Source organism: Cydia pomonella, chromosome 1 (assembly GCF_033807575.1).
Source record: "Cydia pomonella isolate Wapato2018A chromosome 1, ilCydPomo1, whole genome shotgun sequence".
Taxonomy (NCBI): domain Eukaryota; kingdom Metazoa; phylum Arthropoda; class Insecta; order Lepidoptera; family Tortricidae; genus Cydia; species Cydia pomonella.
The window spans coordinates 27061351-27079254 of NC_084703.1; the positions used below are offsets into that span (position 1 = coordinate 27061351).

Here is a 17904-nt window from a genome sequence, read left to right on the forward strand (position 1 = left end):
TAAGGCAGTATCAATTTCGGACTTAATTAAACTTTTTAATTCGCCTATAATATCTTTATTATTATTTTTCAACTTGGATTCCATTAACTGTCCTATTTGATCGATCGTAATATTCGCATTCGGGAACGGATGCTGCTGGTTTGGCTTTAGGATGGTTTGGGTATTTCTTTGTGGGTTATACTCATTTTCGGAGTGTAGGTCATCAGTTGACATAGCAGAGATGTTGAGACTTGTGACGTCGAGCTGTTTCCGAATGGGAGTTTCGTCGTTTCTATATTTTTGCAATCTAGACAGCGCCATAGCTTCTTCAGTTCCTGGTTTTACTCTCGATATACGGCTGACGTCATATTTACGCATTGTCTTTTTAAGCCTGTTAGGGGATGAATTTTTAAAAACGCTGATTTTACTTTTCTTGTGTTTTAATAATATGCTTATGTACAGAGTTTTAAGTCATGCAGTCAAAAAAAAATTTCATCTCCATTCTATCTTTCAACCCCTTTTTCACCACCTTAGGGGATGAATTTGCAAAAACGCTGAAATCCGTTTTCTTGTTAGCTTAAAATAAAACTGGAACTCCATACAAACTTTCATCCCCTTTTTAAACCTCAGGGGTTGAATTTCTCAAAGCTGCTTCTTAGCTCTTGTAAACTTTATAAATGCAACCTAATGTGTAAAATACAATACATTACGATACAAGTGCGAAAAATAGGAAATTCGAAACGAGTGGCGATAAATTAAAACACGACCGAAGGGAGTGTTTTAAATCGACACGAGTTGCGAATTACCTATTCGCACATGTATCGTACAACGTTTTACAGTACATATGGCCCTTTAAATGTTCGACACAGTAACGTAATATGCTACTTCTCGCACTAGTGCTATAAAGTAGCCCCATATGTACTGTAAATCAACTTTCTAGCATTTGTAGTTTCGGCTCTGCGTTGATAAGTCAGTCAATCAGTCAGGACACGTGAATTTTTATATATAGATTAATGAGTCTGAAACTATGTACATCATATTAGGTACATTAAGTTTTAAATAATATATGAAGTTTTTACGTATCTTAGTTCTTTGATTTCATCATTTCTCGGTTACAAGTTACAATTTCAATTGCGCCCTTTTTCCTACTGGCGGCAGAAATGTTAAAAAGGTTTACAATACAATACCTATAGGCATATTCTAAATTACCCAATTACTTTTAATGGTTTTTGTGTAACGTCCAAATTGAAAACAGCAATTAAATAAACGTTTCTGCTGCAGTTATCGCTGGCGAGATTGCTGAGGGGCCGCATCCACAATGGACCTGAAGAATGTGGTAGTTTTAATAACTTTATGTGTATGTATTTTACCGTTAATAATTTAAAAGTTATTCTCTCTCACGGCTTGCATTTTTTTTATAAGGTACATATTGAACCCTAATATTATACTTTGGTGTTTGCAAGTTATGAGTAATAGTGATAAAAAACTCGAGATCCAATAACCACCATTCGCACTTTTACGAATAATTCAAATTTCGAAGTTTTCGTAAAAATGGATGTTGGAATTATAAACTCTTACCCCCTTATTTATGAACGTGTACTAAAGTTACGATGCCGCTAATCACCGTTTGTCCCTTTCCGACTTATCGGTATGATGGAAAGTACAACGCGTACTTTTACCGATGAAATGTCAAATGTTTTTATGCGTCACCCTTATGGTGACTGGTGAGTATGGGTGGGTGGGGTGGCTTGCGGTATAATGTCAATCGACCGCATGATTTAGTTAATAATGAGTTCGCATGTTGGTATTTATCACATTCACAAGCAAAAATCGCGTATAAAATATTTTGTATAAATAAGATTTGAAAGGACGTCTGACAGTGTCAGCGGTTTTTTTAATTATTTGGTATACAACATACGATCTTTTTGTTAATTTGTGCTTGTTGTTGTTTATTTTTAAGAAAAAATAACATATATATATATATACAAGAATTGCTCGTTTAAAGGTATAAGATATATTTATTTCTAATTGGAAATTATAATTATATATATATATATATATATATTTCTGTGATCTCGGAAACGGCTCTAACGATTTCGCTGAAATTTGGTATATGGGGGTTTTTGGGGGTATACAATCGATCTAGATTAGTCTTATGTTTGGGAAAACGCGTGTTTTCGAGTTTTCATGCGTTTTTCTTTCGACGCAGAATTTCTTGTTGCCGGCCACTGTCCGTCTGGTCCAGCGGGTTAAGACGCGGACTGCTAAACGAGTGTTACGGGTTCGAATCCCGCCCGGTGACTAATTTTTGTTTTTTTTCGATATGTTTAAGTTTATATATAATTTTTTAATTTTTATTGTTTTAGACAAGTTTAATTTAGTAAAAAATGTAGTTAAGATTATCACCATATTACAATAAATAGTTACTTATAACCGAGCTAAGCTCGGTCGCCCAGGTACTATAATCTAATGTAATGTAACCAATGTGACCACCCAACCCGGCCCTGCCATGCCCGGCAAACGTACTTTTGCCCATTTGGGAGCTGGCAGACTAGTGTTTTCTGAACCTACATACAAATTTCTATCTGATGCCACTAGTCTCCTCTTTGTATCAGATGATGTGAATTCTACTCTTTTTGGTACCTTTGAAGTGCCCGGCAGACACACTTCCGGCTATATAGGAACTGGCCGACGAGTGGTTTCAGTCTCATTTTTGTATCAGTTGATGTAAATTTCAGTTTTTTTTTTGTAACCGGAAGTGCTACTTTATTTCGTGTTTTCGGGCATTTGTATTTTTTAACTATTTTTTCCAAACTTAGCATCACTTTTATGAACGTGTGCCATGGGGCTTATCCTTGTATCAGATGACGTAGTAGATCATACTGTCCCCGCCCGTACTATTAAGCTCTCGTATAAAAGTACAAATAACACTACTCTACTATCTTGCCACTGGAGATTCATTTCAAAGTCTGCAGTATTTGTTCAGAGTTTCCAAATCCTCTGTCAGCTTATTTTTACCAGACATTTGTAATGCCATATATGAAGCATTGAAGGAGTTTATCCAGGTAAGTAGAGAAAATGAATAGACAAAGTTTTAGTAACGATATAATATTAATTGAAATGCCACTTGCATGAATAGAACAAAATAAAGATAAAGTTAAACATTATGTTGGTCGAAAAAGTATCAGAACCGAATATAGTACTTTGAGAATCATTTAAGGGCTTGTGCTTGTAGATGTCAACGATAATTGAGCAGGCGTTTTGGTTTACTGATCAGCTTGGACAAGAGAAATCGGTGAGGCGCTGCCGAGCATTTTAGGGCATTTTGAATTCGAACATCTATCTCCTCTTCCCTTCGGTTAGTAACTTCCAGCACTGTGCAACCAAGGTACCTAGTACATGATTCACACCTTGGGAAGTAGTCGCTCCGATTACTAGATCTTTTCTTTTCAATCTGATGTTTCTGGTGGTTGATTATCAGACCAATTTTCTCTCCTTCTCCAGGTCTCCAGGTCGCTTTTGTTTTGAGCCTATAGACCCAAGTCATCAGTATATTTAGAACAATTTAGGACAATGTATTCGAGTGCCAAGTGGAACAGCATTGGTGAAAGAGGCAAAAGAGCTTGTTTCAAACCAGTGACAAGTTCAAATTCGGCTATTGTTCTCCGCTAGCTTTTTACATTCACTTACTTTGGTGGCGATAATTACCATTTTTAACAGCAGGTTCTAGCAATGAAAGTAATAATTACTATGAATGAAAAAAAACTTTGTCTAAAACTAATAATCACCAACATAGAGTAAAGATATTATCAGAGGTAATTTGACTTATGACCAGGGGTCGGACAAAAAGTGCGAATGACGTCAAACCACTTATAGGATGATTTCAAATAGTATTTTTGATTTTCATAAACAATTATCACGTATCATTTATCAATCTCTTTATTGACCTCTTTATTAAACGATATCGCCACTTGAAATGAGTAAGTACGTTTTTGACTGACACATTGTCAATCAGATGAACAGTCAGCGTCAAATACTTCGTAGCAGTCAAAGTGGCCAAATAGTTCGGTACACCATACTAAATATATGGTGTACCGAACTATTTGGCTACTTTGACTGCTACGAAGTATTTGACGCTGACTGAACATTAAATTGACTTCGTTATTGTTTAGCTATTGTATCCTCACGATTATATTTAGCTAAAATTTATATTTACTAATATATAAGAAAACGCTCTAAAATGTCATCTTTACTCGAATATTGTGGCAATTTTCCGTTTTTGGAGGTACGTGACAAACACGTATACTGCTAATCTTACCTACTGTTCCCACTTTTGACTATTAAACCTATTTATCTGAGGATCCCACAGACTTGTTCTAACTAATTTCAAATAATTATACCTTATGGTAACAAGTTTCGTGAAATTTATTTTATTCACTACATCACCCTACCACCTGTATTATTAATTCCATGGATTTATTTACGATTATTTTGTTACTTCATTAATACTACTTTGTTACTACATGTCACACGGAAGTTTAAATACAAACTCAAACATCACCTGTGTGCAAGATTAAGTACGTCATTTTTACGTCATCCGCACTTTTTGTCCGACCCCTGCTTATGACAAACTGTGACACTGGAATGGCGGATGGTTTTAAAGTGTGCGTGTAGACGAGTGATACCATGTAAAACATATTCTCCCTGATATAATAATTATTTTTTAAATTAAATAAATGCACTGTTTTATGTTTGACAATAAATATGTACCTGATTTAATAGGTCTTGAAAACGCGTAATGTTACTTAGTGCAAACATTATTTAAAATAATAATATTTAGCATCGGGATGATATCAGTTCGTTTTTTTTTATTTATACTTGTAACATATCTTTAAACCATAAGTTTTAAACAAAAAATATGTTGCAGATCGGAAATAATGATAAATTATGATCGAAAATTTATAAATATCGATTATTTATAAATATAAAAGTATAAATAATCCTGAAATATTTTTTAATCAAATATAGACTAAATTACAAATATCTACGTAAGTATATGCTTTTATAAGTCTTAACACATGCGCACCATATCTACGGACTCAAATTATATGCACCGCGTGCAAACACTTATAAAATCATAATATTTAATATTAGACGGATCCAATTGTTAAAAGACATTAGAAATATTTGAATTTGAACAAAAATATAAACAACAAACAAAGGTTTACTATCAAATGTTAGTCATAAAAGTGTCTTTAATCTCATAATTTTCAGGAAATTACCATACGGACTTATTTTGAAATACAGAATCAATAATTTATCCATTTACCTAAATAATCTCTTATAAGTACATAACGATTTAATAAGAAGGGCATCAATTACCCTACTTTCGGGAAATTACCCTATTCAACATACTGGTCATACTCCTGTTCCGCAGAAATTGAAATCAAAATATCGTGATTTTACGTACGATAACATGATAATTGATAAACTGACCTATGAAAAGTTATCCCATCTCTTTTTTTCGTCTGATCTGTATAATTCTTACAACACTTGACAACGCATGTCGGCATATTTTTTATTTTTCTTCCATCAATTTACTCAAATGACATGTCGATCCGACTGACGGCAAATTGGTGGATGAGGGCATAGAGATAACTGTCATTGTCTGTGTGTCACGCATAAATACTAGGAAATTGGTGGATGATGGAATCCTAGTTGTGTTTTACCGATACTCCGTCCGCAGTATTTTTAGTCCAAAATCACTAACAACTAAATTGAAAATTGCATTTGTGATATTTGTACTCTGCATGAGTCACCGCCTGATAATGCGATCTCAAAGCATCCTATAAGGTCTGTGAAACTAGCATCTCACTGTTTTATGAGAGTTCTAGTAGCACCCTTAATAGTTCTATAGTCATAGGTGGTTTTTTTTGTCCATAGTTCTGCTGCGGTGGCATCATGGTTCCATTTTTATCACTTGTCACTATGCCCGTCACTTTCGCGCTTACATACTTGTTAGAACGAGACAGGCATGGCGACAAATGATAAAGAGCCGACCATCTTAGCCCTACTGATTTACGCAAAAAATAAAGTAAGATGCTAACTTCGCATTATGGCACCACGCTTATTTTAGCGCCTGTTTTACGAATTATATTAGTTGGAATAAATATTTTATTTCATTATAATTATCCGAAATTATCCGTAATATTCAAATATTTGGATAGTATCAATTTTATTATTCGAATTGAAAACCCTTCAGACGTCATACGTACGTCCATGCTTTACGTCGTCTGACGGTTGTTATTTATGACAGTGGCCAATGCCAATGGTATAATGAGTACATTTACATACTGGTTTTACTTTATCGAATGTTCTTCATTCGCCGCAATAGGGTTGTTTCCAATTTTTCGAAAAGCTTGTAATACGTTCTATATTAACCAAACGTTGCCCTAAAATTTAACTTTTACCCTAAAAGCGGCTTTAAATATGTTAAATTCACAAAATATATTTTGAACCATGCTTTCGCGCCCATAACGCTCTTTGAAAATTGTATGACGTCACAGTTTACGGTTTGACACATAAATATGTACATACCAAAGAGTAAAGTTATATAGGTACATACACACGTAACACCAAGGCCTCCCGTTGTCTATTCTCAGTGCAGAATTTGATACTCAAGCCGTAGCCATTTAGGTGGTGGGCAAACTGTGTATGCGTGCGTGTGGGTTTTTAACCATCTAATAAAATATGTTTTCTGTAATAATGAGTTATTATATATCATAAAGTATTCATTATCCATTAGAATTTCTATGATGTTAATTTTTAGTGCAGATATCGAAGCTTTAATTAATTGCCCACCATCAAAATGGCTACGGCTTGAGTATTAAATTTTGTGCGAGAACAGAATCTTTGGAAATGACAACGGGGGGGGCCTACCACTAAAACCAAAAATCGTATATTGTGGGGATCTTTCTCTTTTACTCTTACTAAGACGTAATTAGAATGACAGAGAAAAATGCCCGCAATGACGAACTTCGATTTTCGCGGTTACAGCCCAGTGTCAAACCCTGAGTTGTGACGTCATCTGAATCTTCAATGTCGTTTCGACTTGGGTCACGTGACGTGTGTTAAAATATGCTCATTAGAGGTCCACTAAAGGTAGTTTAACATGTTCTTATAATCCATAAGAATTTATTGGTTAAATATATGCGTTTAATGTATTAAAAAGAGCTCAAGAAAAAGGTGTCACATGATGGCTGGCAAAAAGGAAGTGGTGTAAATAAGACTTACTTCCCTCGTTCCTATGTTGTAGAGGACGAACAAGGTTGCCAATACAGGAGGAACAAACAACATTTACGTAGCATAAATGACTATCAATCCACTAATTCTACTCAGAATGAATCTGTTAATTCTAACTCTTATGTGTTAAATTATGGCAGTGATGATAGCGAGTCTGATTCCTTTTATGAAGCAGAAGAAACTGATGACTAGGAGATCATAGCAAAACTGGAATCTATGATACTCCGGAACCAAATCAAAAACCAGGAAAGAAAACCAGGTCTGGATCAATAGATTTTAGTACGAAAAACATACCAAAGTAACAAATATATAAAACATTTCTTCAATAAACATATTTTAGTTATAATTGTATGAAGGAGAGGAATTTTACGTTATGGTTTTAGTTTATGGTTGGGTTTCGTATTTGGAACTAGTTCAATAAATGATGGCTTGAAATAATGTTGTCTTGTAATTTTATTATACTCCAAATAGTGACCAAGGCTTCTAGAATTACACTTATAGAAACTAATGCATCCCGTACATTTCTCGTGTTTGGTTGAGTTATTGCGGCAATATTTTACCACACAAGAAGGCATTTTTAGCGTGTTTTTGGAATAAATAATTTTATATAGGCTAACATTTTGTGCAACAGGAAGCCGCTGTCGAACGAAAATCGTCTGATTCAGTTGTGGCACGGTCAATCGTTCGCGGCTCAGTCATTGTTGTGAAATACTGATAAAAAATGTCTATAAATAGACTTTTTCAGTCGAGAATGTAAATAAATAACTTATAAACTCTCTTTTGCATATAGTTATGTACAATTTAGATACAAACATGCATTAAATTTACATCCTGTTGTTCGTGGAAAACATTACAAGAGGACAGGATTCGTGAAATTTCTTAAAGAACAGCTGTTTCCAAATATATTTTCGTACATTTACCCGCCCCGTTGCTACCTATTGTCTATTTCACGCACATAAATATATTAATGTCAAACTCGTCACATTGACAACCGGCATCATGGGCAGTACAGATATAACTAGATATGCACGTGAAATAAATATAACAAAAGGCGGATCAATGTACGAAAATCTATGTGAAAAGCGTCTCTGCTTTAGCTAAGCAAATAAGTGCAAATCTTGCATCTAAATACACATTGTAAATAGGTAAGGAGCGTTTCTTTGAAATTTCCCTATATAAATTAAGCTTAAGCTAAGCTTTTGACGTGATAACGTCTTATAAATCGGTGAACAAGTGTCGCGTTGTGGACAGATCTCCATGGTAACGTTACGGCCACGTTGAGGACAGATCTCCATGATAACGTGACATAATCCTATATACAATAAAAATAAAAATTATTATTAATTATTATTATTATTTTATCCTGTATAAAATAAATGTAAAAAAGTACAAAGATCAAACAAGCTTAAACAAGTATCAAGCAGTCACAAAATTAAAAAATGGTTCAAAAGGTTAAAAAGGATCAAATGTTAAAAAGGTTAAAACAGAATAACGCACATTGGAGGATCTTAAATATCACACATGTATATAAGTTGTAAATAAATTGTTAATTGCACGTTGTTACTTGTATCATTTAAGTAAAAAAGCAAATAAATATTAATTAATCGACAAAGTTGTATTTTTTGATTAACTCTTTCTTTGTATTATACAAAATAATAATAATTCAGTGATAATAGCTCAATTCAAATTATAAATAAAAATACTTATGCAATTTTTCATCAATGTTACAATCACGCAAAATTATCGTCCGTAAACCGACTTTACAGACAATATTTTATTTCTGACGGTATGAACAACTACGACAGGATTTATTGAACTAATGTTATTTTATTTTAGCTGTTCCTGTTAACTGGACTGTCACATGGCAAAGGCGACGGGATGGGCGCTAGTTTACAAATAGTATGTATTATTTCAATCTTTCTTTGCAATTAAGTTTTTAAATTGAAATCACATACATAAACATTTTGCCACTTTTTAGGATTCAGAGGAAATACAGGACACATTCCTTGTCCTACCAGTATGTCTATTTGTTAAGAGCCTTCTTTTCAGGAACGCATAGAGGTCCCAAGTTGAAATTAATATCATATATGTATGCAGGTGATTCAGTGATTGCGCTGAAACATGATCATGTTCGATTTCAGTGAAAATATTATAAAACTAATTTATCTCCCATTATTTTACAATAATTAATATGTGCTAGACCTGCTAGACTCTTGTTAGACTACTCGATCCAACAACGACAACATTTATGAGACATAACTGCAGCTATATCCAGAAAAACCGGTCAAGTGCGAGTTCGTTTTACTCGCGCACCGAGGGTTCCGTATAAACTTTGATTTATCTCTTGTAACTATAAAGGCGAAATGCTTTTGATCAGATGTACCTATACTAAGCATAACTGTGTACAGCGCCATCTATCGGCAAATTGTCGAACTAATTTGCGCGATGTAATGCACGTATGTTGGTTTTTCGTGGATAATTCTCTATCATGTGAACCGATTTCAAAAATTGTTCTTTTATTTGAATAATTTTAAAGAAAAAAAAACCGACTTCAATGAGGGAGACCGGTGAAAGAGCGATTATTGTTGATTTTAGATTTCATACAATGAAATTAAAAAGACAGCGTCCTACGCCTAATTATTTAGAAAACATGTTTTTTTTGCCACTGCACCCACCTTGACACATTTCAGATTTGCCCTATGGTTGACTGGTAAGATACCCGCAATAAGGTATTCGACTGTAATTAAGATAAATTATTTCACACCATGCATCAGATATTATTACAAAAAAAACTAAATAGGATAGAAATATAAAAATGTGCCTTGAACACCTAACTGCTTGGCAAAGAGAACAAATTGCCAAACGTGAACTATGCATCATTAAAGAGTTCCGTTCTGTTCATCATCAGCAGTTCCACTTCATCAAATGCCACTTCTAGAAATGTAAATACTCGATTTGTTGATGAAAATAATAAGATCACTATATATATATATATATATATATATATATATATATATATATATATATATGCCTTTAACATTTGAGGAGTTCCCTCGAGTCCTCATGGACCCCATCGTCAGAACTCGAACTTGACAAAAATTCGTCTTGAAAATCTAATTTGCTTAACAAACACAGCGAAGAGGACAAATCACCAAACGTGTACTATGCGTCGTTGAAGAGTACCATTCTGATCATCATCAGCAGTTCCACTTCATCAAATGTCACTTTTTTAAATGTAAATGCTTGATTTGTCAAAGAAAATACAAAAATCACTATATGTATGCCTTTCACATTTGAAGAGTTCCCTCGATTCCTCATGGATCCCATCATCAGAACTTTTAACAAAAACGGGACCAATCTGTATATATATCAATTCAAACAAAAAAATAATTTTTAAAATCGGTTCAGAAATGACGGAGTTATGGAGTAACAAACATTAAAAAAAAAACAAAAAAAAAAACATACAACCGAATTGATAACCTCCTCTTTTGAAATCTTGAAGTCGGTTAAAAAAAAGGCGTGATTAATATAATCTCATAGCAATTTCCAGTGCAATAAACATACTTATAGTTGTTTAAATTGCAAACTGAATTCGGAAATGTTTTTTGTTAATTAAAAAAAAGTTACCAAGATATTTATTTATTTATTTTTCTTGCAAAATTTATAGTAATGTTAATATTATGTAAAAATTTCATAATCGGTAAACTTTGGAGATAAAGGGGGGGGGGGGGGATGGTATTTGTTTTTACACATTTTCATAAATTATTTTTTTTCCACTACAAAAATTGTTTTGGAATGATCAATTTAAGCTCTTTCAAGTGATACCCCACTTGACCTAGTCACTAGACTTTGAAATTTTGCCCCCTCTTCATATTGGGCATTTCCCATAGTTATTAAAAATAAAATAACAAAATAATACTTTCAATGTGTCTGGGTTAGCGTTGTTCATAACTATGCCAAATTTCAAATAGATAAGTATTTAGTGTTGTGACACTTGTGACAGACGGACGGACAGAGTCGCACCATAAACCCTTATGGTTTCCTTGTCCTTTTGTATCTTTTTTAGCGGCAGGACATCTATCGACTTATATATCTATATATCTTTTTTATCCTTCTACATTTTTAACCCTTTAGTTAGTTTAGCTATTTAAGTACTATTAGTTAAATATTTAATTTAATTATAAAATTGTTATTTCCCCTTTAAGACTAGTTATTTGTTGATGCCCCTTTCTAGCCTTTCTTAATCTACTCTACCCGCTGCATGGCCAGAAAACCATGTTCGTTGCCCTCTCTTTTATAGACTAGATGCCTCAAAATTCACATCGCCAAAAAACATAGTCAGCCTACATCACCTACGCCATTTCAGCTTCACACCGTAACCGTAGTGACCATGGATCTCCAGGCATCTAAGAACCAAAATGTACCTTGCTGGAAAATTCTACCTGACCTAAAGAATACCAGCTCTAAAGAATACCAGCCCGGTTTTAAATCGCATGCCGCGAGGAGCGCGCGTTTCTTATTTAAATTTCTAAGTCATACCATTAAATTCGTACTCTCAAACAGTTCCATTTGGGAAAATTACCTAACATTTACCTTCAGAGTGCTTCACATAAAACCTGATCAGAGCACCTGCCGTGACATTTCACGTTACCCTACCACGGATGGTTTTAAGCGCCTAAATGATAATTTATGTAGGTCAGAAAGTTTAAAATATCTAATGGTGATAATGGTGACATCAAAGGTGCATCAAAAAGCCACGTGCTTTTCTTTTCGGACGATGCAGTGACCCCGGCCAAATCTGCCACCCTCACAGCTCTACTTGCTAAGGATTCACCCTCAGACCCAAACCTCCATCTTCCTAATCCCCCACAACCTGAGGATCCTACTCTACTTGCAGCCACCGAGAATATTTTCGAAGCCATAATGTCTTTCCCTAATGGTTCTGCAGGAGGCCTTGATGGTTTATCACCACAGCACCTGAAATACCTCTTGTTCTTTGTTGTGGCGACACCAAGGAAAGTCTTTTGAGAGACTTGACGGCCCTTGTAAATGTCATGCTGCCTGGTCAAGTGGAATTGTTCCTAATTCTACATATTTATTTTACAGATACCTGTCTCGAGAAAATCTCATGGCTAAATTCCTATTTATACAGATTCCCAATGCTACAGAATCGTAATTCTTCCTAATACTACAAATTTCCAATACTACAGATTCCCATTTCTACAAATTCCCATATCTTTATCTTTCCAACGTTACAAATTTCTAATACTAAAGAGTCATGAGTCTACGGATTCCCAATGTACACATTTTATAAGTTTTTTCGTCTACAGACATATGGTTCTATTCTAACTTTATCACCCAATTTCCTCATTGCCTCCCTTTGTGTATTCTACGCTACGTTATATATCGGGTTCCTTAAAATAGGTGTGAAATGAAAAGGTATCCGCAGAATCGGCAACACGTGAGAGACCTGACACGAGGGAGCAACCGTTTAGGCTACGATAACCGGACGGTCCTGGCTTCTTTACGTCCTGTATAAAATACGTTGAGATGTGACTGAGGTTGCCGCTATTAACGCCGTTAAAATGGTATATCCTGAAGTCACAATATAGCACAATCGGAATAGAAAAAACCTCTAAATCTTTGGAACAGTCCTGAAATTTGGTATGTATGTAAATTAAAGGCCCCCTGTTCATGTCCACACCATTTGACATTTGGGGACCTCGAGGAATCGCAGCTATCTTGGAAAATATGTACCATCATGGAGAAATTTGCGTTTAAAAAAGAAAAAAGTTCTATAAAAAAGAATTTTCAGTTATCTTCTGTGCCATTGAGGACGTGAATACAAACAATTAATTAGTTGGCTGGTAACATAGAATTAATATAAAGGCACTGCAGGGATATTTCCTTCCTTTGGATCATCCATCCTTCGATTTTATTAAATGTGGGTAATTGGGCGAGGAGATAAAACGACGTACAAATGATTCACAATTTTAATTACACATCCAAATCACTAAATACAGTCTTCAATTTAACCACTATACTTTAAATCATCAATTTCACATTACGTTCTGCAGAACACGTGGTACTGTGACCAGATTCAAAACGATTCTACTCGAGCTGTCCTTTTTGCCCACTTTTCCACCGCCATGACACCCACGTAGTATTGCCAGGCCTATAAAAACTGACAACCGCCATGACACCCAGCCCTGTGTTGCCAGGCCTATTAAACTGTCAGATATCACGGCCGTTGCGTCCGGTCCGAATTGTACCAGTGTTCTGCATTACGTCAGAGCGTGTAAGACGACCCGACCGATCTGTCAAATACAAGTACGTCCAACACAATCGAACATGCTGAAACGTCTATCGCCTTCTTTACAATTTTACGTCTAACACGCTCTTAAGTTATCTTTTTAGTCGATGCGCCGTCACGGCCTGACTGACACGTCGCTCGTCCTCGGGCGACTCTCGATTACTCTGAAAAGAAAGAAGTACACCGCCTTAAAGCTTCTCGTATTCACGCTCGTCTATTCCTGACTTAAAATATCACACACACACATTCCTCTAGTCACACCGTTTTTATAATCGGACCGGGCTAACGCTTAGCCCCTGCGATCGCTGACCGGACCGGGTAACTACTCGTTAGCACCCCTACGATCATACTTTGTTGCAGATCGGACCGGGTGACCACTCATTGATCACCCCTACGACCAACGACCAACGACCTCATACACAACTCACCAGACCGGGCCTTCACTCATTGATGCCCTTCGCTGCCTATATTCACTACGGGGACATCGATCCACATGGGCCAGTCCCATCATTAAGACAGCCTTTGGCATTGACACGCTCGCCGCGGCAAAGGAACAAAATACCAAATTACAGATCACGTATAATTCAGAGTTACATTGATTACCGCGACAAGTATGTCAGAGCCATGAACATGAGTACTTCACCAATGAATCACACGAGTAATCACATTTACTTACGAGTCAACTCATGTTCGTCGTTCTCTGAAGCAGAGAGGGTGGCAGAGCTGGCGGTCGATGTGCGAGAGCTAGCCACGGAAATCATGTCACTGTCATCATCAGTAGAAACCTCACCTCTCTCCTGACCATGGACCGCCGTCTCGGCCTCCCCGTCGCTATTTAAACTAGCACTTACTTCGACTAAGCCCTCAAAGCCTCCAGGTACAGCGCGCAGGTTTTCGTGGGAATATTTATAAACGCGGTTTGTACCACTAATTGAACGAAGTTCGTAACGATCATTATCTAGAACACGCGTGATAACAAAGGGGCCCTTAAACTTTCGTTGCAATTTCGTTTGATTGCGCTCACTCGACTTAATGAAAACGAAATCACCTTGCGCGAAGGGTTTTACACTTGCTTTACCATGATTAAAGCGTTTTTCTTCTGCTAGGGCTGCCTTCGTAATATTGCTTGATGCGTCTGTACGAATTACTCCAAGATCTAGACGGGATTCCGGTTCGGCATTTGACGCTATTTGTGCTAACCCTAACGATTTTGAACGTATTCCAAGCATCAACTCTAACGGTGTATAACCAGTTATCCTAGAGCGCGTACTATTAATTGCTAACTGGACATTGGCAAGTTCATCACGCCATGCCTTATTGGGGTTATTTTCTATTATGGTAAGTAAGCTTTTAAGCGTGCGCATCACGCGTTCTACTTGGCCGTTCGCTCTACTTGAACCAGTTGCAATTAGGTGGAGTTCTATATTATGGTATGCGCAAAACTGCTTAAATTCTGTACTAACATAGCATCGTCCTTGATCGGCAATAATCCTTTTGGGTGCTCCGAATAGGCACACTGCCGATTCAAGTGCTTTTATCGCACACACAGTGTCAAGGGAGGGAGTGTATTCGAGGAGGACAAATTTTGTGAAGGCATCAATAATTACTGATGCGTACTCCTTCCTATCGCTTTTTCCGCTTAGTTTCCCTGTAATGTCAATGTGTATGGTATGCCAGGGCGTAGATACCTTGGGGATTGGATGAAGCCTGGCCTGTTGTGCTCCCGAGCTGCCTTTGGACGCTTTGCACACTATGCACGAGTCCACAAATTTACGAACCTGCTTAGCCATCTGAGGAAACCAATATTGCTCATATATTTTGTCGAGGGTCTTTTCGGCACCTAAATGTTGAATTTCTGTGTGCACATGGTTAATCAGAGTCCACGTTAGGGAACGCGGCACCACAGGCAACCAATAGCTAGACTTATTGCGCTCAATCTTTCTATAGAGGATCCCATTGCGCACATCGTACGTATGCGCTGTCGCCTCTGGAAGCTCACCGTTATTGTGTTTTGTAATTATGTCCTGTACTTCGGCATCGCGTTTTTGTTCAACACTTAGCCAGCCTTGGTGAAGCTCTACGAAATGCACATCTCTGTACTTATGGGGTGCTCTTACTGGCCTGGGTTGATGTTCATTCGCTACAGGACCGGGGATCGGATTTCTAGACAAAAAGTCAGCATGTTCCATATTACTTCCCTGTTTGTGCACGATATCAAAATCGTATGCTTGTAAAAAGGCCCACCACCTGTGAACTCTTGGGGTCAAGTCTATTTTAGATTTCGAGGCTTTCAGGGAATTACAGTCTGTAAAGACCGTGAAATGCTGCCCGTATAAATAGTGACGGAAGAATTCTACCGCTCGAACGACGGCCATAGTTTCCAACTCATAGGAGTGGTATCGGGATTCTGTGTCGCTCGTTCGACGGCTGAAATAGGAAACTACGTGGGGCACATTGTTCTTTCTCTGAATAAGAATGGCACCATACCCTTCAGAGCTCGCATCCGTATGGAGCTCTATGGGTGCTTTGGGGTCAAATATCGTCAGTACTGGTTCTGATGTAAGGATTTTCACAATCTTTTTATGAATATTGTCATGAACTTCAGTCCAGTTTATGGGGCCTTTCAATTTTGTGAGGGGGTAAAGGGGTCCGACAATGCGGGTATAGCTGGGAATAAAACGCCTGAAGTACGAGGCCAGGCCCAGGAACTGCCTAACTTGAGATGCTGTCTTGGGTGTGGCTACGAGAGCTTTTATTTTTCGTGGGTTTGGTGCGACTTCACCTCCTTTAACAACGTAACCTAGATATTGGACCTCATTTTTCAAGAATTTGCATTTACGCACATTAAACGAGAATCCGGCTTCCGACAAGACTTTTAATGTGAGGTCGAGTCTACGTAAACCTTCAGCTACATCTTTGGAAAAACAGAGGACGTCATCCATGTATGCCAATGCTATTTGATCTTTGAACTTGCCTAGGGCCTTGTTAATACACCTTTGGTATACAGAGGCTGAATTGCGCAGCCCGAATGGCATAGCCAAGTACTCATAGTGGCCATTGGGGGTTACAAAAGCCGTCCGCGATATACTGTCTCCATTAGGATCTACTAAAATCTGGTGATACCCGGACGCCATATCGAGGGAAGAGAAATAGCAAGCGCCATGTAGACGGTCTATCTGTTCGTCAATTCTTGGTAACGGATAATGCTCAGGTTTTGTGTTACTATTCAACTCCCTGTAGTCTACACACAGCCTATCCGTGTCATCCTTTTTCTTTACAAGAAGAATAGGACTAGCAAAAGGTGACGTGCTTTCACGGATGACACCAGCATCTAAAAGGGACTGAACTTTCTCGTTTACTATTTCTTTTTCAGCAGGTGACAGTCTGTACGGTCGCCTTTGTACAGTTTTGTGTGGATCAATAGGGTCAATGTGAAGCATGCCTGTGGTTACGCGGCGAGTGGGTATACCATCAATAAAGAAATCCGTGTATTTCCGTAACACATTGATAAGTGCGATCTTTTCGTCTCCCTCTAAATCAGTATCAATGTCCGTAAAACTAAACGTGTTGACCGCATTAACTTCTTTGTCCCACGAGAATGCAAGATTCTTCTTATCAATATACACAGCTACCCCCAATTGCAATAGATCTCTACCTATAAGTATCGGGTCAGTGATAACATCGTCTGGGACAACGTGAAATAAGAGTGATACTTTAATGCCTTGCAGGTCTACTTCGCTAAGAATTTGCGAGACACATTCAGTACTATCTTTACCTACGCCTACTAAATCAAATATGTCTTTGTGCACTGTACCCGGTAGCTTCTCAGACACACTATGTTTGACTAGAGAACAAGCGGCTCCAGTGTCAAGAAGAAAGGAAACGGTCTCACCCAGTGATGTGGTCAGCGTCCCCCTGGCTATTCTGCGCTCGCAGATCTGCACTTCTTTGGTTGCCGCCGTAGCCCCGCCGCCGCCCTTCCGCTGTGAGCACGTTGACGCAAGATGTCCTGGTTGTCCGCATACAAAGCAGGTAATATTCGCTGGAACAGCCTTGTCTGGACCTTTGCTCGACGGTTTGTCGATTGTTTTCTTAGCAGCAGCAGGATCTTCGCGTCGTTTACGGCAATCAATCGCTTTATGTCCCGCGATACCGCAGCGATGACAGTTTCCCGCAAAACGCTGGTCTTGAATGCGTGGCTTCTTTGTTTCTGTTTCTAAGGTATCGCCGCCTTCATTGCGCCTTTTCAGGGAGATGCTATTCAGCACTCTACAAAGCTGAGCTCGGGTCTGCAAGACGTGAGAATGGAG

The 17904-nt window shown here is 37.5% G+C and overlaps 1 protein-coding gene across 2 annotated transcripts in view; it reads left to right on the top strand.

Annotated features, from left to right (window-relative positions):
• Positions 1–1237: 1237 nt before the first annotated feature.
• The window catches only part of LOC133527769 (uncharacterized), a 32890-nt gene continuing 16223 nt past the window's right edge, over positions 1238–17904 (top strand). Inside the window, exons 1-2 of one of the 2 annotated variants that reach the window (XM_061864938.1) lie at positions 1238–1336; positions 9118–9180. In XM_061864938.1, the coding sequence (XP_061720922.1) occupies positions 1298–1336; positions 9118–9180 (102 nt within the window). In that variant the 5' untranslated portion in view covers positions 1238–1297. Of the gene's footprint in view, positions 1337–8407; positions 8427–9117; positions 9181–17904 lie in introns of those variants that run through there. The other variant, XM_061864945.1, reaches the window with a different exon arrangement.